The sequence below is a fragment of the Cyrtonyx montezumae genome, unplaced genomic scaffold (assembly GCF_038088225.1).
Source record: "Cyrtonyx montezumae isolate F1298 unplaced genomic scaffold, pur_monq_1.0 scaffold_23, whole genome shotgun sequence".
Classification (NCBI taxonomy): Eukaryota; Metazoa; Chordata; class Aves; order Galliformes; family Odontophoridae; genus Cyrtonyx; species Cyrtonyx montezumae.
In genome coordinates this window covers 8,313,848-8,337,492 of record NW_027071970.1, presented here as the reverse complement: position 1 = coordinate 8,337,492, position 23,645 = coordinate 8,313,848, and the positions used below count along the sequence as shown (strand labels likewise).

General features: G+C 38.3%; 1 protein-coding gene across 3 annotated transcripts; it reads right to left on the bottom strand.

The window, feature by feature from the left end:
- Window positions 1–10,089: 10,089 nt before the first annotated feature.
- Window positions 10,090–23,126, bottom strand: STX2 (syntaxin 2). Of its 3 annotated transcripts, none has more exons than XM_065739125.1 (11): window positions 22,956–23,126; window positions 18,491–18,562; window positions 18,011–18,110; window positions 17,358–17,432; window positions 17,098–17,171; window positions 16,792–16,900; window positions 14,658–14,731; window positions 14,410–14,547; window positions 12,915–13,025; window positions 12,267–12,315; window positions 10,090–10,787 (listed from the first exon to the last, which is right to left on the bottom strand). In XM_065739125.1, the coding sequence occupies exons 1-11, from the start codon at window positions 22,983–22,985 to the stop codon at window positions 10,696–10,698; spliced, it is 924 nt and encodes a 307-aa protein (XP_065595197.1). In that variant the 5' UTR covers window positions 22,986–23,126; the 3' UTR covers window positions 10,090–10,695. The 3 variants fall into 3 exon arrangements, with proteins under 3 accessions (XP_065595197.1, XP_065595196.1, XP_065595195.1); XM_065739123.1 differs by having other exon boundaries at window positions 10,705–10,787; window positions 12,188–12,315; XM_065739124.1 differs by lacking the exon at window positions 12,267–12,315 and having other exon boundaries at window positions 22,956–23,125.
- Window positions 23,127–23,645: the final 519 nt, after the last annotated feature.

Genomic DNA, 23,645 nt, shown 5'->3' with positions numbered 1-23,645 from the left:
GCAGCAAAGCAAACCAAATCTAAAGGAAAAGTGAATTGTTCCTAACGAAGCAGACAACTGCTTGAGATTGAAAGAAGCCTTCTAGTAGCTGTTCTGCAGTCACTCTGTGAACCAAAGGTGGTCATTAGAGCCACGCATACTACAAACACAAACCATCTGTCACAGTTTTAGCTTTGATTATTTCTGCTAGTTACAGCCCAGGACAATTGGGAGGAATCCAGAAACCCTTTTTGAACAATTAATGCAACACTTCCTCCCCTCATACTCTCTTCCTTTGTTTATCTGACACTTTGCTGGTGGTAAACTTCATCCCAAAAGACTGAAATGGAAGAGGTAACAAATATATTTACTTTTATTCTATATATTTGAGAGATGAGAGCACAGCTCTGGATACAGGAGAAGTTACTGCATGTAAAAGCATTTTGATGAGAATTAAACAATTTAAAAACAAACACAACTTTTCCAGGAAGTTATTACTGGACACTGAATGAGACCATTTATATCACCCATGTAGGAACTGCAGGCAAGTACAAATACCTTTTCTTTACTAGTCCACTGTACAATAAAAACAGACTCAAAGAGAAATGAAGCTGAACAAGGTCTTGGCTGGGACCAGAGCTGGCTGCAGGCATAGGGCTGGCACAGCTCATGGTGGCTGCGATGGTGAGGGAGGAAGGGAGGTAATACTGATGCTAATGGAAGCAGTCTGCACAGCAGCAGGGTTGGCACTGACACCGTGTACTGCCACCACCAGGGAAAGCAAAGTGAAGGTTTGCTCAAAGGGAGCTGTTACTTCCTGGCCGCTCAAAACATCTTTCCCCCTTTCCCTTCCTATAGCTTATATCACATCCCACGAATAGGGGAAGAACAAGGAAAGCCATTTTCCTATCCAAGCTCCTATTTGCAGGCTGTTAAGGCCTCTGAAACCTCTTTCCCTCACAAAGCTGTTGGCTTTCTCTCAAACTGCAATAAATGATTCATTTAAATAAGAATATCACATACATTTTATTTACTTAACCACTGTTCTATACAACTCAGTGGTTTTCCTTTTATACGTTACTATAATGAGTAGCAGTACCATATACATCAGTGTACAAGCACAGAACGTAGAAGTTTATTACAGATGGCAGTGAACTAGTTTCTTTTTAAGCACAGAAAATACATTTTATTGCACTAAAAATAACTTCAGATTTACTTTTCCAGTACTAGATGGTAGGGAAGTCAGTGAGAGCACTTATTCGTGTCTGTGTAGGATATAAAAATGCTCAATGGAAAAAGCAAAGAGCATCGTGGCCTACAAGTGTGTGAGTGATGGGTTACAGCACGTGCTTGCTTGTAGCTCAGCAATGAAACAACTTCGATGAGAAAAACATAGAGAGCCAATCTATCAGCTAAACCCCACTGCTGTACGTAGACTGTGAACCCAGCTGCATTACAGGGCAGCACAGAGGCTTTGCCTTTATTTTCTCCACACTCAGTTGAAGTTTACAATAATCTCCACTATTTCTGGATTAAATTAAATTAAAGGATTAAATTAAAGGATTAAAAAACAAACAAACAAAAAAAAAAACACCCCACATATATCAGCTGTAATTAAAACTACAGTTCAACGCTTGCTGAATTTTGTCTTCCTGTGATTTTATCTGTTTGTTTTTTCTCCCACTAAGACTGATTTGTTCCACCTTTTTATTTTCCTCATATTGCAAGGAAGATCTCCCCAGAACACTCTTGGGAAACCTGTGTAAATGGGGACTCTGACAGAAGCCTCATAAACAGCTCCAGAATCCAGAGAACAGCAGCGTGCCCAGCTGTCGTGTTCTGAGTCTGCGCAGAGCATCAGAAGCATTCTCCTGACTTCCCCGGGCAGAGCGGGTGACCCCACCATCTGGGATCAAGTTTTCAGGCACAGGACAAAATTACTGTCACCTAAAATCAGCCTCCAGCATTCCTAAGCAGGCTGCCAGCTAGCCAGCCAGTTCAGAAATGCAGATCACACATGTTGCTACTGGATAACTTCAGAGTCCTCTGTGGGAACTTGTTACAGTCATTGGAACGGTTCTGAACCCGGTTTAAGGTGAATCTTTTTTATAGTCCTATGAGCAGTATCTGTAGGTTAAAAAAAGCTTCATAGTGTAGGTGTAGACTAAATGTACTCCTCTACACTTGCAAATTAATCTATTTAAAAATGATGTGCTGCTTCATAGGCAGCCTAGGAAGCAGAGACTTCTTATGGAGGGGAATATGAGAAGGAACTACGTTTCTAACAATAAATGCCTAACAATGTAACGAGGGGGGACAATAGTGAGGTAACAAGTGGGTAACAATGAATACAGCTCCACCAGGCATTTTGTGGGAACCAGTTTGCAATGCCCTCGGGCAAACCCAGGAGTCGGTGAGAAGCGCCTACTAAACCCGAATTCTTATATGAATTATTTGTTGCGGAGATTAAACATGTTTCCTCAACAGAGGTGACAGAAAGAAGGACAGACTGAAAAAGTAGCCCTGGCCTGCCAGGCCTGTGAGCCTAGGCTTTAAGCATGATCTGCACCTCACTTCAGACTTAGCAGGAGCATCAAGAACGTACTCCTGCCAGAAGTTTCACAAGCTAGAGCGGCTCTTCTGTCACACAGCGAGTATGTGATTACAGGCAGTGCGTCCTGACCAGCCCACCTCCGTAGTGAAATGAATGTGCAAGTGTTATGGCTCACAAAGATGCTTCCTGATCTTTCTAAGCTACATACCTAGCAGTAGGTTCTTCTGTTTAATTAATTAGTTTGCATACTAATCCTATAATGGAAAGCTTTCTGTTAACAAGGCTTTATATAGCTCTTAATGTCTATATTAAAAAAAAAAAAAAAGTAGTTATTTTAAGCATTTCTTTATAACATCACACCTCAAAAACAAACAAACAAACAAAAAAGAACACCCGAGTATTGTAACGATAACAAAAATAATAAGCAACAAGAAACACCAGGCAAGATTTCAAACAAGTTCTGCCATATCCTAGATTGGAAAAGGTTACTCACTACTTTGTTTTCCTCTTGATCTTTAATCAAGGCCTTTGGAAATGATTGATTTGCCTTGGGGGAATCCAGTACAGAACAGCCATGATCCAGAATGTGACTGATAGCTTTCTTCTGTAATAGAGGGGAAAAAACGGCTTGAGAGCATTTCAACTCCCCAGAGAGAAACTTAAATTGGCACACAGATCTTCTGACTTAATAAAGTCAGACAGCATCATTTCACTAGTTACAACGTCAAGGCAACAGACTCCGATTACTCAGATATTTCTCCTTTCCTTTCTCAATGCCTTTGTTCTCTTCCTTCCAAAATGTTCATGGCCCACTTAGTGTCTTTAGTCCAAGGCCTGGGGAGGCTGGCTCATTATTCTCAGCCTTGGGATGCTCCTGGGAAGGAAGCTGTCTTTCCATTTTTCCTGCTTGGACTTCTCAAAAGATAACCCAAACATTCAGACATGGGCTAAATAAGCAGAGTTCAAAGCTTCTCATATTCCTCCAAAGAGTTTTATTGGAAATAAATAGTCCCAGTGTTTCTGATCCTTTGAGGCTAGTACTTTTTGTTCTAGCCACTGAGATGTATATGACTCTCATACTTACGTAACAGCCAACACCCACAGTGAGCAGTGTAATTCTTGACACGTTTGTACAGAGGAATTCAGTACTTAAAGGCATTTTTTTAACATTTGGTTTCACAGTGGCCAAGTGAAACAGAAAACTATACTGCTTAACACACCCCTTGAAACTTTAATTTCTACCTTACTCTACCATGGTTCTATTTATGTATACTTAAAATATACTCCAGTTTAATTACAATAAACTTCTGCTTAGGCTGCATATCTGCCTCCAAATAACAGGAAGTAAGTATAAGATCAGCTGCCCTTTGTAGCATCTCTCCAAGTTGATGGAAAGATTCCAATAGGAGTCCACGTGATTCTAAATGAACTGCTAGCAGACAAACTCCAAGCCTTTAATGTCTGAGATTACCATTCTTCTTATTGATTTCTAAGCAACAATGACTACATCATCAGCCCTACTAATCTGGAGTAACATCACTGCACATAGCAAATCTGTGCCTCATTGGTGTACTAAATTAAGATACAGCCTGTGACAAAAGATGGAGCTCCTTGGGGACCGTCACATTCAGGCATGTGCTTAAGCAGAACTGTCTATTTCAGCAGCAAGTTCAAAGATGCATATGTAAATATGAGTGAAATATTTATTAGTTGCTATAATACTAATGATGTTTTGCATTTTTTATAGACAAGTGAGCAAGGCTCTTTTTAAAAAAAACCCTATGCTTTGAACAAAATTAACACAATTCCCAAAATGAAAGTAAACCCAAACTTAACCTGCAAAGAGATAAACAGAAGCAGAAACTTTACATACAGGATTAATGCACGCTGCTGTACAGTAGTGCTACTTTTAAGCCACAAAACAGCCCTTAAGAGGTTCAGCTTTGTTTCACCCACAGTTTTTGTTCCACACTACACTGAAGAATCAGAAAAGCCTGAACTCAAGTCTCCTCCAGCCAAAGTGAGCAGGTGATACTCGTGTATCAAATGACATCCAGAATGAGGGCCCATACGTGCATATAACAAACAGCTGTGACAGTTTTCCAAACAAAAATGTGCAAAGTAAAAATAGAGGAAATTGAACAGTAGTACTCTGAATTATTGAAGGGCTAGCTATGCAGAACAAACATAATTAAAGGGTCTCATTATCTTCTAAGTAATCATTGTAAATAATGCTTTGGATAATTACTTCATTAGTTTTCAAAACACTGGCTTTTATTCTCCTCTGAGATTCCATCCACTAACTCTAATCTGAACAAACTGCCAAAAGGGAAAATCAAAAGCATGTGAACTGGAAACGCGATGTTTAAATCTGTATGAACTTAGAACCAGAATGCTTTGATTTTTTTTTCCCCCATAACTTTTCAGAAGGTTAAAAGCTGTTTGAATTTTTAATCTCAGCTTTTTTTTTTTTTCCTCAGCTTGCTTTTTGGTGCAGTTAGATCAGTTTCCTAGCAGCTGTATTTATCCTTTTAAGATGGGTGGCAGTCATGTGGATAAAACCAAGATCAGTCTCTATCATCAGTAATTGCCCTTGTTTACTAGGCATGCAGTGTTGCTTTTCTTCACTACAGATACCATGAAGCAGTTTCACTAAGAGAATGGACAGTGCCTCTAAAAGCAATGGCATCGACAGAAGGAAAGCAGAGGACCGAGAGAAGAAATTGAAAGAAACTTTAAGACCTGCAATGAGGTGGCTCAAAAGCTAAAGAAAGTCAGCATTTTTAAAAGCATCTTTTTCAACAGCATTCTGAGTACTGCCAGTAATTAACAATGCTGAGAAGAAGTGGCAAATATTTCCCTGATCAGGTCCCAAGTACGTGCACTGCACTGCATTTTAAATGCAGAGTGTCATGGCATCTTAAAGGCCTCTGCCAGAGACCCATTAAATAAAGTAGCAAGAATAAAATGTCCACGGAGCAAGTTAGTAATCATTCAATTCTTCAGACAGAAAAAAGGACAAAAACATCAGCAATAAGAGAATTAATTTTCAAAAAGGTGATTACTTACATTTTGGAAAGGGAGGTCTAGAAACTATACAGTCTACAGAGGGAGTGGAGACAAGATTTGCAGAGGCTAGGGAGCCAGCATTAGATTATATATACAACTAGACTGCTGACAGTTCTACAGTACATAAGAATAAGCTTAATGTCCATTACTGCAATCTTATTATTGCAAAATTCAGATTTTTATTCAAAATATGTTGCATTTTCACTACTGAAAAGGCTAGAATGAGGGTGCCTTCCAGATGTGAGTTTCCAATCTCTCATCAGTGCTCATTAAAAAAAACCTGAACCATATAGAGGAAAGGGATCTTAATATACTTTCATTACCATATACCCAAAATACTTAAATCCAAGGAAGAATTCTTCACTGTCCTACCCACTGCATTACTGCAAGGTCAGCATTTACACGCATTTTCCACATGATGAAGTATCTGGGGAAGCCTGTAAGAGTCCATTACAACAGAAGGCTGGTAAATGTTGACTTGTTTTCCTTTAATTTGTAGTTGTCTTCCTCCCCTGTTTTATTAAACTATCACTACTTAATAAGAAACTATGATACTTCTGTAGCACATGCATAAGAAATCAATGTTGTGAACTTAATAGTCTTTGTTAAAATATATCCTTATAGTTTGTAATTAAACACAATCATGCTTCAATTACAATTTGACTCCTAACTCGCCACTGACTTCCTTGTTTGTAGAAGAAAACTGGTTATGTTTGTTGTAAAATATCACTGCCAGACACTGCCTCCCTTCTTCTTAAGTCTCGTCCAAATCATGTATTTTACATTTAATGTGAAATTTGCCCTTCAAAATAATCACCTATATTTTCTAGTGAACAAATCCTGTTCCATTAACCGGCCAAACAACAAATTCTTCAGTTCTACTCCCAACAGATTTTAGACTAGTAAAATCATTTTGCTTAATGGACTTCTTCTAAGAAAACAAGTTCATTAATCTATAGAATATTGAGATACTCTTCTACATGAATGGCAAAAACACAGAAAAGGTTGTTTTTGTTTACTAAGTTTATAAGAGTATTTAAAATTTAAATAAATCAAAATTAAAAGGCGTTTCTTCCAGTGACAGAGAACAGAATCTATTCTGACCTCACAGACAGCTCTGCTTTCAGCTAGACGACCTCCAGAGAAACTCCAGAAACTCTTTCTAACTTGAGTTATTCTCCAGTTCAGTGATATATGGATATTCCCCAGAGGTTCATCTCACATTTCAGGAAAGGCCTGAATGAGAACGAGTCACCAATATTATTATGTACACTAGTGCTCTTATGTTCTGTCATTTACCAGCTTCTGCATATGGATTTCAGGAATTCTAGATATAATTCCCATAACAGTGTTAAAAGCATCAGAGCAGATTACGTAACAGCAGAATCAAGATACTAAAAACCTTAACTACAAAAAGTCAACAGAACTGCGCAGTAAGACTAAGTTACCTTAACAAATATGCATTGGAGCTGCCTGTGACATCACGTGTGAGCGCTATAAAGCGAGCCATGATATGAACAGCACCTCTATCGAGTCCATCTTCATTCTGACATATCCTCTAAATTGAGCTGCCCTGTTACTTTAAAGCAGTGTGGAGCTGACCGGAGCCTGCATGGCCTGAGCCCATATACCTTCATGTTCTCTCTGAAGGTTGCATACAGTAAATGTGGCTTGTTTTCTCATGCATAACCCTTGCTTTCTTCCCAGCCCAGTTTGCTATATATCATTATCTACTGATACCTTTGCAATTTCTAAGAGCTATTTACTAATGAACATCAACATCCTCCTTACCTCCCCTAATTGCAGCAAAGAAAAAAACTGGATTCAAAAGCAGCCAATAAATGCAATCAAAACATTCCTTAGAATATGCAAACAATTATTTTGTAGCTACTTACCATTTCTATATATTTCTCTTTGTCTTTGAGAAGTACCTTTGTTCTTCAGAACCGAGTTAAGTGCTTATAAAGTGGTCCTTTTACTCCAAAAAGCTGATTTGTAAAAGCTGCACCACTGCTGTGCGTGTTTGACAGGGGTAACTAAATAAAATAGGGACACTATGCAACTGAGACCGCTACTGTACGTGACAGAACAGCCTGAGCTGAGGCACAGGTGCAAAGGCTGACCCACTGACTGCAGCACGAAGCATGCCAGCTTATTTGTAGAAGTCACTTAACAAGCCACATGAGGTAACCCAAGTCTTTAAGAAAACGAAAAAAACAAAGAACACTGAAGGCTTTGTCTTCCCACCTCCACTAAGCTCAGCTGTTTGACACTGTTTGACTGTTTCAGTGGCTCTCCAAGTCAAGCATAACTGCACAGTTATCTTGCAATCAGATATAACTTCATCAATCCCTTGTTCTTTACTCCCCGTGCATATCTCCACTGGTGTTAGATTGTTAAAGAAGCTAAGAAAATTTACTTGCACATGGAGATAGCATTGAATCCGATTCAATTAATGAAACCATAAGTATTCTTAAAAAATCTCAAAGTTCCAAAGACACAAAAAGAGCACAACCAATCTTCCAAAGAATATTACACTGAGGCTCGTATTGCTTTTGCTGTGGCACTGACCTTGGAAAGGTTCCCACCTCAGTATGAGACACGTGCACGTAGGAGGAGAAAAGGCAGCAGGAGACAAGGCCATTCCATGCCCTGCCAGCAAAAAGCTGGTTGAGTGTCAATCTGCATTTAAATTTTAAATATTTGGAAACACTGACAACTGTAGTCTCAGACTGTTTGAAAAGACACAATTAATGGGAACACTTGTACATCAAAACTCTGTGTCCACTCTGACATTTCCAATTGTTTACTAACTGAGCAGCTGAGGCAGCCAAGCAAGGTCAACATTTTAATTCAGTACAATGGAGATGCACTTTCACAGAAATCTTTTTGGAAATATGTGAGTATCTTTATCCAAATACGATCACTCTATTTTTCAGGTTCAATATTTAACCAAGTTACGTGGGAATACTGTAAATGAGTAAGACAGCAGTTGATTGACATTCTGCTGGTATGCAAAAGCATACCAGACTTATTCAGACACTTACTGGAAATATTCACAAAGGTCACAATAACACCATGAATATAAAAATAGCCACAAGATACTTGCTTAGCTTAGGATACATTTATTCGTGCATAGGTTAGAGATGTCCTCCTCCACAGTATTAACAAAATGAAGAGGTTTATGTGAAAAACAAGTTCTGTTTTAAAACAGAGGCAGCTATACAACAAAAGAAAATAAAAATGCATGGAATGGCATATTCCCATTTCTGTTCCTGGTGGGCAAAGTACTCCATTAACAATTAAAAAAAGGAAAGAATCAACACGACTGGGCTTGGGGCACTACTTTAGATAACCAGCTGTTGAACAGAACTGAGCCCCCTCTCCAATGTACTCTGTATAAATAATATTTTTTTTTAATCCAGAAAACTATAGAATAGAAAATATATTACCTAATAATAGGATGATTACATTGCAGCCAATCTTTCCTTACTTTGAATGTACACTTCCCCACAGCCATGGCTGAGTGTTCTGGACTTCAAAGTGAAAAAAATTTGTTCATCAATCAAGTTAATTTCTTCAAGCAACTTCTTTACGGCTGGGGCTTGCAGAAGAGAATTTTTTCTTAAATTATGTTTAATGTTTGACATGTGAATAGCTCCAGCATCAGCACAGTAACATTGGATAAAGCAAGAATACTCATACATACAATATATACTGTAAACTTTGCTGAATTTTACAAAGTAAAAAAGAAAAAGACTGAATTACATTTTAGTGAATAACTGATCTCAAACACTTCCCATAAAACACAAGTTCAAGGATTCCAATCTGAGTTATTGCAACTGATGTTATAGTTTAGTATTTGGAAACACTGACAAGCATGATTTTAGATCACACTTTAAAAGGCACAACATATAATTTCCTTTATTTCTCTTACAGTGTAAATATATCTACATATCTACATGGATATCCTAAACAGTTTGAAATCATAAATTCAAGTTACAAATATTTTACACACAAAATACAAAAATAACCTTTAACATTAAATGCAGTTATTTGGTTACATTTGAAGTATTTCAAGCTTTCAGGTCTTGCAAGCTAGTATTACAACACAGATGCATATATACTAAAACACTTCATATATGTTATATAATACATACATTTAACAAATCAGTGTCTTAGTTTGCATTACATTTGAAAGTTTTCTGAGTGTTTATTCTTCGTGTGTGCTATATTCACACCACAACATTAGCAAGCTTCTCAGAATCAAACCTTGGCTTGGCTCTATTGAAGCAAGTATGATTTTTGTCATTCACACAAGCAGTAAGGCAGAACTGATCCGTGAGTTTTGTTTGTACGAAGACTCTTTGTGAAGTTATCTGCTGAAGTTCAAATGGTGTGCTTCATTTCTGTATTACTTTTACCAACATTTTTTAAAGACAAGGAAATATTTAAAGCGATTAGCTTTAGTCATGTAGAAAAAAACCCCACATCTGCTATGTTTAAAAAACGTTTGCTTTTCCAAGTGTAACACAGGAGGCAGACCAGTAAATATCTAAGTGGTCTTTTCAGGATAAAAATATTTTTGCACTTGCTGGAAATAACTTTAATTATTAAGCTTAGACACGTTAAGGTGAATAAATATATTTAAAGGCATAGCTACATTTCAAAAAAAAAAGGAAAAATAGTTCACAGGAGTGCCATCTTAGAAGCAGCACTGGCAAGGTTATAAAATTGTGATTACAATTATGGTAGCAATAGGAATAAAAAAAATCCAAACAGTCCAAACTCAAGTATCTTAGCTCCCTATTTAAACTGTTTGTAACACTGAAAAATGAAAGCATCCAAGTTGCTTTAGTTCAAAACAATTAAAAGCAAGTTTCAGTCTTATTGTAAATGTATAGTTTATGATGAAAAATATACATAACCTGGTACATTCCAATCTTCATTTATAAGTAAACATTAAGAGTGACTGTTTTCATTTTTGCCATTAATGATAGGTCATCATCACGTATCCATGTAAGGCATCCTCTATCAGGAAAAGTTTGGTATTACTGAAGATATCTTTTGGAGTTTCTGAAGGTCTGTGGCTTTTAGAATATGCTTGCTATGATAGTGTTGTTGCTAGGATAATTCCAAGAATCAGCAGTAATACAGTTACACATATAATTATGAATATCAGTTTCTGAAAATGAAAAAAAAAGAAAAAGTTTAGTTTAGATTGAAACAGTTCTGTATCTGGCTACATACTTCAGTGTGTGCATAACCACAGCAAATTAGTAACACTGGTATCTGTTCTAAGTGCTTGGGTTTTCTTTCTAAATAAAACTCACTGCCATGATTTCCTGTGGTTAGTCATTCTTTTCTAATGCACCTAATCACAATTGCTAGGTAAGCTCTCTGTAACAATTCTGATTTTTTATTTTGAGCATTATTAATACCCACATACAACTTCTTTAAATACCATTACATACAAAAAACAACCATGATGGTGATCACCTACCTACGAAAGTCAAGTCAAATATACTGCCTTGAGATGCCCTCCTTGGTCAAATATTTGCAGCCTACTCAAACCTTTACAATTGCCCTCAGGAGAACTGAACAAAACATCACTAAATACATCAGATAGTTAACAGCTCAAAGAGCTACACAAAAGTTAAAAGGTTCTATAAATATGCATAAAGGTGTGACATTGGGTCATGTTCCTATCAGCAGCAAAACAGTAAAGCCTGTTATCTGCACGTAAACCAAAAGTGAGAAGAAACTCCAATTTAGTGTCAAAGCTAAAAAAAACAAAAAACAAAAAAACAAAAAAACAACTTTACCACCAAAATTGTGTTAGTACAGACGATGGAATTCCAGATTAGCTGTCTGAAATGACATATGCCCTCACTGTACTTCATAAATCTTCTAAAGACCCCATAGATAGAAAGTTTTGTTTCCACTGGACTCAAAAGAGTTAATTGCTATTATCTCCTTAGCCTGGCTAGACATTATTACGACAGAAGTAGATTAGTGTAGTAAAAGTCTAAAGATTGAAAGAATTCTCACATCTATGTCCTCAAATTCAAATTTGAATCTTTGCAGACTTTCTCTTACAAATACATTGTCACACGGTTTCATTTGGACTACGATTAATACAAGAGCTTCCTTTTAGGATGTTCTGCAATCCACAAGTCATCTTTATGGCTGCAGATGCTTACTTCAGTGCAAGCACATCTGACAAAGTTCCAAGTGTAACTAGCAATCTGTACTTTTGCACAGGCTGTTTGTTGATGTGAACTTTAAATATATTAGAAATTCAAAGGACTGTGACAATAAGCTGTGGGTTTTCCATTACCCCCTTCTCATTTTGTTTTGTTTACAGATCTTAAGGAGTATGACTGCAATCTGTACATTCAGCAATTCACCACTAGATGTCAGTTTTCACATCTACAGGCATGGAAGTTTTATAGTATGCAGAGTAACCAATTAATCTCAAGTTTGCCCCCCCCCTCCAGTAGTAACTGAGAACATATTAAGGGTTAGTGCATCAAGAAGTTATCAGAGCAAAACAAGAGCAAAATTAGTTGATTAGTTACTTACTGCCACACTGGCAGGAAGTCATGCATGCTGAAGTTATCCAAGTATCACCGAATACCAACAGACAAACCAATAATTAGACCAATTACGACAATCAACACCAATGACACAATGATAATAATCCACATTTTCTGTCAAAAACAAGGTATTATTTTAATATCAAGCACATTAAAACTTGTATTTATTTTCAATTTTTAAAAGTTTTCAGATCCACATTCATTTTTAAAGCCTGCAATATTCTCAAATTGAGATAAATTTTTCTCTATACTTCTCTATGTCTAAGAATAAACATTTTTAAACAGTGTTTGCAGGGAAGTTACTGTGATTAATATCTAAATAGTGATCAAAAAGGGAAAAAAACACACCTTGCAAGTAGGTGCCAGAAGAACCCACTTACATAACTATATTAAATGTAACAGGCTAAGAATAAGAGGAACTTCCCTACTCTGCTAGAAATACCAAGTTTTAATACTAAAACTACCATATAATTCAACACGCTGTTTTGTTTTGGTTTGTGAAATCCTTCCTCTGCCATTTACTAATTCATAACTAAAATCTTATAACCCAACGTTTCTAATTTTAAATACCAAATGTTCAAAAAAAAAAAAAAGCAAAGTACATCTATTAATTCTACCTGAGTACAGCAAAAAAGTTTAACTAAAACTGAAGGCTGCCTAACAGTGTGCAGTGTTAACATGCTGACTAGGACAGTTACAAGAAGACTGCATACCCTTCGTGCTTTACTTTGATATTTAACCGCCTTCTTTGTCTCTTCTTTAGCATGCTCCACGTAATCTGTTGCATTCATCACATTCTTTTCTATGTTGTTGATCATTTCACCCTTAAAATTAAATGTTGAACAAGAAATTTATTATTGGCATCCAAGGATCCCTGTTCCATGAACCTGAGAAAAAAGGCTATAGGATATCAACGTTCTTTTAATCAAAAATTCTTTACAACATTAGTGGCAGGCATTTTTTATGCTTTGATATGCAGTGAAAAGAAGGGAATGAGAAGCAAGGGCTCAGAGATCTAACCAAAGAGGTGACATTCATGGGCAAGGCAGGCATGTTTCTCTGTTCTGAAGGATCAGACATTGACTGGTAAAACATACCCCACATTCAAAGGTATGTTTTTAGATGTTCAGTCTAAAACTGACATACTAAAAGATCAGACATCCCTGATCTTCTTTGAAGTGGGGAGAGATATTGACAATTTAGATACAAAGTCTAATGGTAATCTAAAACTAGAAATAACCCCACACATACAGTAGTAACTCCTGGAAGTAAAATACAGAGCTGAGTGTTCAGTGTCAATACAAATTCAAATTATGATAAATGAAATTTGGAAATGAAATGGAGGATTGGTGAAAAGTAACAGTAAATCTATTACCTGCATTTCTGTCCATCAGAAGAAATAATCAGCAGCAGTAAACAGCAAAGCATTAAAGAATGATGCACAGGTAACTTTTTTTTAGATCTAGTTCATTAGTAAACTACCACCAGTTCTCCCCGCCTTTATATGTAAATATGAAAGCAACACAGCACTTCAAAATAAAACTCAATTTAGAAAAAGGCCCGTTTCAGTTCTCTCCTGAACATTATTCTCCTCACTCTTCTACAGAAATTAAAAAAAAAAAAAAACTTAGAGAATGGCAATTCAAAATATTTTAGTTAGCTAATAAGTACACAAGGACTGCAAATTTAACAAGTTTACACACAGCTCACATTAAAGTTTATGAATGGGAGACAATACAGATGACTAGTCAGCTGATCCCTGGACACTTGTGTTTGTTCTAACAAAACAATCATCGCTTTGTGTTATACACACGTTGCAAAAATCCTTGCTATATTTAATTCTAACAAGTCACCATATCTGAGAATCCTGGTTTTCCATGACAACAGACAGCATCCCAGGACAGAGCTGTTCTTAAATACACTTAAAAGGTTCCAGCATGAATTGCAGTACAAGTATGCAGAAGAAGAAAGCACACCTAAGATACCAACTGCAAAGAAAGTCTGCTTAGTTATCCAAAGCACATACTATCAGTACATCTCAACTGCTTATTTGCTTAAAACAAAACACAAATTTTAGTGGTTAACTTCCATATATTCTAACTGCGGTCCCAAACCACTAAGAAACAGATATGTATTGCTTCTACATCTAAAGATGAAGACAAAAAACCCATCTTGCTTAAGTAAATGTATTTTAATTGGTTCATTTACCTGAGTCTCAACAAACATAGCCATGTCCATAAACATCTCATGTAGTTCCCGTATACTGGACTCCAGTTTCATAATATCCTTGTGCCGTGACTCAATTTCATTCAGAGCTTGCCTAGTTATTTGGGAGTCTGATATAATCTTTGGTAGAACAAAAAATACAGACGTAAGTACTTAAGCACTGACACACACTTTTAAATAGCAGAACAAACAGAATAGATGATAGATGTGACTGGACCAGAAATACATACGTCAGAAGTGAAAATTGAAGGATTACCACTCTCTAACATTTCTTCCAGTTCCTCATCAGTGGTGGTCTTTCCAGCTAGAATAAACATAACAGTACATCATATAACATCACATATTAAAAGAATGAAATTTTGCAGAAGGATAACAATTAAGAGAAAATACTTGTACTGCAGCATTTCCAGCTTTACAAAAAAGCAGTACCTAGCCATTACTGGGTAATGCTTCCTGTTTTATTCTATTGGTCCATGATATCAGAGGCAAATGTTGGTGGGGTGGCAGAAGAGGGTGAACCTTTCTGCCAGTTTTCCATTACACCTTGTAGCCATGTGACAGATGGCAGCAGAGGAGCAGCCTGACAAAATAGCATCTGACATGGAAGTGCATATGGAGCAAAGGTGTGTCACTGAATTCCTCCACGAGGAAAGAACTGCACCCACTGACATTCATGGATGCTTACTGAACAGGGAGGCAGTGGATGGTGAGTTTCAGCAGCGGCAACAGTGGGTTACCTCCACTAGAGCAGATATTTACAAGTGCTGCATTCAGGCTCCTGTTCAATGCTGGAAAAAATGCACAGCTAATAGTGGTAAATATGTTGAAAAACTGTGTTTTGTAGCTGACATTCTGCTCTACCAAACTGTGTTATTGCATTGTTTGTACCTGTTGTAGTTTCCACAAACGAGAGGCATTACTATATGTAGTGACCTACATATTATCTTGCATTTAAAAAACAAAAAAAAAAATCAAGTCATAGCCAGATAAAGGTGCTAGACTCAAAACCAGGGTGAGGAATTCCTGATGATTCTTTGTGTGAAATGGAAGAATTTGATCAGAAACGATTAAGACAAGCATTTGAACCCCACTGGGTGTTCTGCAGAAGGAAGAACTCGGTATTTACACAGCATTCAGTATTTACCCACACAATCAAGTTGCAATGACACCTGATTCGTTCCCTCCCTTCCACCAGCTACTGTGGCAAGGGACAGAATCTTTATGGAAAGTAGACAGTAACAGCTAACACAACATTACATTCAAATTCCACGTAGAAAAGATTATTACCTATAGATTATTTTCACTTTTAGTTTTCATTATTCACCTAATGACTTATTGCTAATTTACTATTGCATGTTATCCAATACAGTGGTAAGACGAATGCAAATGCTGACTGCTATTCAAGTGATTTGTATTGTACAAAATATATACAGATAGTCAACTTATTTTACAAGGGAAGATTAAGGATTTGTATTAGCTTTTATAACTCTATCCTATCAGATGAAAATTACAATTTTAATGTTAATGACACTAATACCCAAGAATGCTGCCAATCCTTCCTTAAAATCTTGAGGACTGAGGAAAATCTAAAGGAGCAAATTAGATCACAGTGACATTAACTCAGAACCACCTGCTGAGATATTAGGGTCCCTCCTCACAAAAGCAAAGAATGTATCTTGCCAAATAAACTACACAGAAATGCTGAATTAAATCATACTCAGTATGCAAGTCTAATGAAAAAGAAAGAAGAGATGATAAGCCTTACGATTTGCTAACTTTTCTGTTTGCATTTTTCATTAAACATATATGTACATTTGCCTTTGCAGGAAATAATCACAAGTCTAACTTTAGCTCTAAGGTGTTAAGGGTGCTTCAGATATATTCTGAAATAAGATGCTGCAGGTCAAAGTTAGGAGCCTTTCTGAATCAACAGTTACCAATAATGAAATAAGAGAGTTAATCATTCAATAAATGATTAGAGCATGTCTAATGGCAGTAATGATTTAAAAACAAGCAAAAAGCAGACTCGTATTGATGCAAACAGCACAGCATGAGAACAGATGACCTCCTGATTATCAAGTTTTTGAATGGATTTTCGTAACAGTCACTTTCAGTATCTTGAAAACACAGCTTTTTCATGCAACCTTAATGTTTTCTTTTAAAGACTGAAAACATAAGAAATAAAGGATTTTTATTTAATAATTTCTAATAGAAATGTTTCTTTCCTCTCCCTTTCACATGCTTCAAGAAGTCAAGGTGTGGGGTGCTTAGTATCACCTTTAAGTAATAAGAAAAAAGGGAGGTAGAACAGTACAATATTTATTTTTGTTATTTATGTTAAAAAAGCATACTGAGGTCACTTACTTATCTCTAATTGTCTCTGTATCCGACCTTTGCTGCGTTCTCGAAAAAGAGTTTGGGTCTCGTTGTATTCCGTCATGACCTCCACAAACTTGTGAGCTAACACAGAGTGCTGTTTTTTTTAGGATTTAAAAATGTGCAAAAAGGTTTATTTTTTTCTTAATAGAACAAATATGACTGTACAACAATCAAAAATGGTATTGAAATTTCAATAAGACAGAACGTGGAGTTCTGAAACAGGAAAGTGACATTTATTCTCCGATTAAGAAACATCCTTTTATTCTCTTTAAATTTGTTTGGTTACCATACCTGAGTTTTTCTTATTCTGAGATCCACTGATGTTCGATTTGCATTTTCACCCTGATCAAAGCTTTGTTCAATAGCTAAGAGCAAATACAAGAATATTGTGAATTAATAGAGCAATCAGAGCAAATGAGGTGGTGTAAATTCAATAGTGCAGCTCAAAGTTGTTTAAAAGTTATAAATTCATCTGTAATCCATTAAGTCTGTAACACTGCCACATCCTGAATATATTGCAAGTGATGGTAATTCTTCTCCCCACAACTAACCTTTTAACCTGGCACGGATTTTATTAGCAATCTTCTTTATTTCCTCATTTAATTCTTCAAGTTCTTCCTTCGTTCCTAAAAAAGTAAAAGAAAAAAAAGTCCAGAACTATTGATGGTTGATAACATATCAGAAAGATCCATTCTCAAAAGATATTCAAGTAATCTTCAGACACTATCTATGACTAGCTATGTCATTACAAGTAATGCCACATTCCTGCGCAGTACAGATCAATTACTGCATTTGTGCTTAAAATTGTGCTCTATCAGATGAGTTAGCAAAGACCATGGATTTTAAGAGTTCAGATGAACACTTCATTAAGCAACAGATCATTGATTCTATGACTTAAAGCAATAAAAGCAATAGGCAAAAATCACTCCACAAATAAGAAAGACGTGGGAAAAAATTAAAAATGGAAGTTCAGATTTCAACAATAACACAAGAATCAGTTCCACAAAAAACTATTCCACAAAAATAGATCTGCCTCTTTTCTTCAAAGTTCACTAGAAGCCACCTATAAGCATAGGCATGCCTTGAACTAGGAAGTGTTGAGAACGACTGCTCAGTTCTACTCTGACAGATAGTTTGAAATCACATTTGTTTGTTTTCGCTACCTAGTCACACACCCTTGAAATCCAAAACAAGTGATACTCACTCCCTTCAGGATTTGGGGCTGACAAGATAATGCTGTGCTGTTTTTTCACTTCTTCCACATTTTGTGCTATTTTTGCTATGTTATTTCTGATTTCCTCAACCTAGAAGAGAAACACGTCAATGAGAGCATTAAAATTATCACACGTATTAAAAAAAACCCAACAACTTCACATCTTTGCTACTAAAAATCCTGAATACAATTGCAACAGCAGTAAGCATCTGACAAATTTCAGACTGCAATCACACCTTGTGCACATTTAAACAGCTAGTTTTGCTTTCAAAACAATAAAACCCACAGTCATTCTTTTACGTGCCAAGAATAAAAATCCAGGAAAGCACTGAGGAAGGGGCTGCGTGGCACACAGCAAACCACATCCTAGAGTCTTCACTGTTTACACAGAACCACACAGAAATAACAGAACTTAAGGAACACAAAGAGAATGTTAAGTGACATACAGAAAAAAGTATGAAATTAAATTACCTGTTGGAAAAAGTCATCCATAAAATGGTCTTTTTCAACAATAACAGTCTCTCCATCTTCATTTCCTTTACACTGTAAAAGGTAACAAAAAATCTATGAAAACTCAATATACTATTTTGATACAACTAAGGTTTCTTCTGTATTGTTTCTGTATATACATTTTTGTCAACAGCCTGGTAAGTTCAGAGCTTATCCTCTTCTGAGGACTGCAAGCTAAAAACAAATCAGTAGAGGTCAAAGAAAGTCACCTGATTACAATAAAACTGTAAAGCTAAAGCACATCCTCCTCTGTAAACAGCTCTAAGACATAACCAGTCTATATGAGATCTTAAGAGTTTTCATTCCCTGTCATAAGAAGTATTAAAATACAATTTTGCATATAACTATATAAATTCTCACAGGGAGTAAAGACATTCCCACAGCAAGGTCTACACAAACCAACAAATAATATCCAGTTTCACCAGTAAAGAGACAGGAAATGAAATCCTCACTCTGTGGGTGAGGGCAGCTGATGACCTTCTGACATGTGAGGTAACAATCCTAACAGTGAAAGCCAGAACAAAGAGGCACCAACAACTACTTACTAGTTTCACCCCTGGGTGCTTTCAAGGCTGCCATTCCACACCAATTTAGAGATAATTATGCTACATTAACCATACATACATAACGGATAAACCCTTGGCACAGGAGCCAGCAAAGCAGCAGCTCCTGGTGATGGCTCTTGCAGACTTCACACAGCTCTCAGCCCTGAGTGCATTCCCCGAGTGGCACTTCCCTAAACGATGAGTCAGCACAGCACAGCATGTGGTTCTTGATATTAATAGATTCAAATTTGGTCAAGGGAAGAGAGCCATGCATGACAAGAGTTCCAGCATCATGTTCTCTAGTTCCTTCTGTAGAGCACAGACAGCTTGAACTGTACTGAATCAAAATTAGAACGAAATTACTGTACTGTACCACAGACAATGGATTATCTCCTTATTTAAACAAATTAAAAGGTTAATATTAAAGGATTTTCACATTCAAAACTCCTTCTTTCTTGCAATCTCTTCTGCCTTTGATTTTCTAACACCTACTTCCTGCCCCCAAATGCCAACCCTGTTATCCAATAAACCTTTTGTCCTGTTGTTTCTGATTTTATTTAATTAGATGTATATTGTTTCTGATAATTCTGCAATTTAATCTGATGTCAAAACATTGCTATTATCTAATTAAGTTATGTTCAGTGACTGTCTAAGCATAAAATCTACTAGGGGTACTCCAAATCTTCAAAGAAAGTCTGCATTTACACTTTGTCAATGAGTTCTATAAGTTCAATAATATTTTTGTGAGAAATCATCTGCTTTTTATGCTCATAGGAGCCACAGTGCCTCAACTGAGATAAATATCAAGCTGTTACTGCCCTCCAGGACCACTCACAACGCACTCAGTGTCATATCCCTAGTGATTTCTGGTAGCTACTCCTTCCGGAAAACGACTGTTATGACTCAGTACTGAAGAATCCATCCTTAGGGATGGTAACAAACTAACAGCCTCGCTTTACAAACGAGAGGAAGTCTGTGCCCAAGAGAGGTCACTTAACTTCTGCCCAGATCAGACTGCAGTGCTGAAAAGTTACCCAACATCAGTCAGAAGTGAGCTACATTTTAAAAAATGCTTCGTCGTTTACGTAAAGAACACCTTCTGCATAAATTTACTGAGTAAAAAAAAACTGATTTCTAATTATTTGTAAGGAAATTAATTCAGATATTGAAACAAAAATAATGAAAATAGAAAAAAGATAGGTTAAGAAATTAAACATTAGCTTTTCCTTTGGCCAGATCTTAATAAAACAAGAAACATGTGAGCCAACCTTAACCAAGTGGAAGATAGAAAATCCTGCTCTGAAGTCCCACCTGTACACCTGCAGCTATGATGCTGAGCTGCACCATCAGGCAGCCTACAGCCTTCACCTTCACGTTTGGTTGCAGTGACATGAATGACATATGAATTGGCTCTCTACAATTTGTTGAAAGATTTATGTACTGTCTACTTGTAACATGAAAGACACCTGATGACTTGTCAACCTCTGTTCTTTATGTTCTCAAATCATCACATAGCTAAAACATAGCTTATTCACTAACTCTGTTCATGTGAAGCAACACACTCCTTTGACAAGCACACAGTCTGTCCAAGATGTTTAGCACAAACATATTCCCTCTCCTAGGCCTTATCTCCATTGAATAAGTACAATTACAAAAAGTACTGATAAAAAAAAGCCTCATGCTGATGCCAACAGTGAGCTAATGGTCTGTCTGCAGCTCTAACCTTGACCTTGGGACTGAGAACCTGGGCCGTACACCTCTAACATTCACACTTACAAAATACATCAAGTTTCTTCAAAGGTGGGGTTAAATGCCAGAAACCAGATTCTTGGACATTTCTCTCAGCTCTCAGCTCAGATGGGATGCTTTATTCAACTTCTGAAATTTCACATAATGGCATAAGAAAGGCTGGCTTGAGAGCCCTTACCAAATTAGTTTCTGAATTTTGAAACAAAACCGTCTTTTTGATTTAAAAGACTCACTTGCTCCTGAATTCTATTCAAAGTTATTCTCAGTTCAGATTGTGAACTGTGTCAGGCTGTAAAAAGAAGTGACCATCACCACCCCAGTGAGTCAGAGTCAACCTGCTGACAGACTGGAGCAGCAAGCTGCAGTGAGAGCAGCTCCAGCAGCACAGCAGCACCACGCCCTGTCCAGCTGAGTGCAGCAGGTGCCCAGCTGCTGTCTGTGCACAACTTAAAAGAGCTTCAAAAACTGCACAGAGAACTTATAGGCTAAATGAACTGTGCTGTCTGAAGTTATTTGGGACAGAAAAAAATACATCTGAGGGACTGCCAATACCAGATTCACAAGCGTTCCTGCACACTGCAGCTTTACACACACACTCCCATGTTATTCATAGAACTGAATGGTGTAGAAGGAAGCAATGTTCAGGACACCGTAAATCTTTATGGTTGCCTGTTCCAAGTAACTCATTACCTTCGTTACACAAGTAACCATTAACTCATAAAAAATACTTAATGCATTTCTACATGCTCTAGAATCACTTGGGTTATCTAGTCTGGAGGTAAAGGAGATTCTGAGTTTACCTCCTCACTCCCTATAAAATTACTGAAGCAGAGGAACCAATGTCAGTACGCACAGATAAAGCACAAAGCTGCACCAGGGAGGTTTTGGACCAAACACTATGAGAATGTTATTGACCATTATGTGGTCAAAGACTACAACAGACAAGCTGGCATGCTGGTTGATACCCCATGCCCGTCAGTTTCCAGGTGGCATTTGGACAATGCCCTCAATGCTTTAACTTCTGTTTAAAACAGAAGCAGTCAGGAAGTTGGATTTGATCTTCGTAGGTCCCTTTCAAAGAAAGTATTCTATTTTTCATATAAAAAGTGCATTTTTTCAAGGACTGAATTTTATGCTACATCTCCCACATTAAAACTGAAGTCTTCCAAGCCTCTCTAAATACTTATTAAGAATTTCAGATGCCGGAGGTGCTGTTCCAGGTGTGACAGAATCTATAGGCCCCGGGCTTTCCCCTGACCTGCAACAGTTGCATCAAACCACACCAGTGTTTCAAGAGATTCTTTCATCTCGGAGCACCAGATTGCTCCTTTTCTGACAGCCAAGGAGAACTCCCAGGCAGCTGGCAGGTCCAACACCACACTAAGATCCACAGTGTCTAAAGAAGGCATGATTTTCTCTACATGATATGAGAACACACCGTTACCTGAAGGCAATACTGACTGCTTGTTTGTAAGTTTCTTTCTCCAGCAAGGATTTTAGCACTGCTAAACAACCAAATACAGTCTATTAACAAGACCATAAATAAGGAACAACGTCATATCTTAATAAACTGCAAGCACTGACAAGTAACGTCTTCTTCTCTTTACAAAGGGAAGTATTAGGACTTTGAATAACTTGCAAACTTGCATTTTGATTTCTTCTAAAAGAAATACTGCGTTTAACTGAAAAGGAAGAGTACATGCAATATACATGGGCGTTCACCACCTCTATTTACTCTCACATCAGAAAAGAAGTGAAAAACCACGTAGGAAAACTTCCATTTAAAGCAGGCCACATCCTGCTGGTGAGAGGCACTGCTGCACCTCCCTCCCACTGCCCCGTTTTCCTTCTCACTGCTCTTTCCAGAGTGCAAACAAGGGGAAGGAAGGGGACGGATAAACACGCCAAGCTTCCATTTTGTAAACACGGGCAAAAAGAAACCGTGAGAAGAGAGCTGACCCGCCGCACGGATACACGGCTCCGAAGCGCTCTGCGGGCACCCGCAGCTCCACCCCGCGGGGCGGGCGGACGGAGCCCGGCACGGCTGGAGCCCCGCGGCCCGAGGAGGCGCTCGTGGCGGCCCGGGCCGCGACCGTTACATCCCGCGGCCACAACGGCCCCAGCCACCTCACCTCTGCCAGATCAGCCAGCCGGTCCTTCATCCCCGCAGCGCCTCAGCTCGTTGCCGAGTGCCGCTCCCGCGGGCCCGCTCGCCCTTGGCCGCCCTCCCGCCGCCGCCGCCCCGCTCAGGCCGGGCCCAGCGCTCGGGCCCCGCCCTCCTTCCTCGACGCGAGGGGCAGTGGCCGCGACCCACGTGACGTCACGGCGACCCGGAGCCTCGCAGCGCGCACGCGCCCCGCGCATGCGTCCTCGCGGCCCCGGCAGCGGGGAGCCCGCCCTGGCTCTGCTGACGCCACAGCGGTCGATGCTGAGCGGGAAAGGATCTGCGGCTGCGCGAGTGGCGGGGCGCTCCGTGAGAATGGGCGGGAAAGTGTGTGCGGGAACGTCCCACAGCACAGCCTGCACCACTGCAGTTTCTAAAGGCCTTAAACCGAGCAACGCTCTCATTGTGTTTAAAGAATTCTGTTACACTGCTAGCAGGAATATAAACTTCACAAATTAGCGTTATAAACTGCTATTACTTCGGTGCTGAAGGTGACTAGCTTCCCCTTCAGAACTCGCAGCGCAATTTCTGGTGTCACCAGGGCAGACCTTGGTTCCGGTTGGTACCATTCCTTAGTGGCGTGCTGCAGGGCTGCCTTCCTCCTTGTACACCTGTCTGCCTCAGTGAGGAGCTGAGTTTGAAGAGAAACATCACGTAG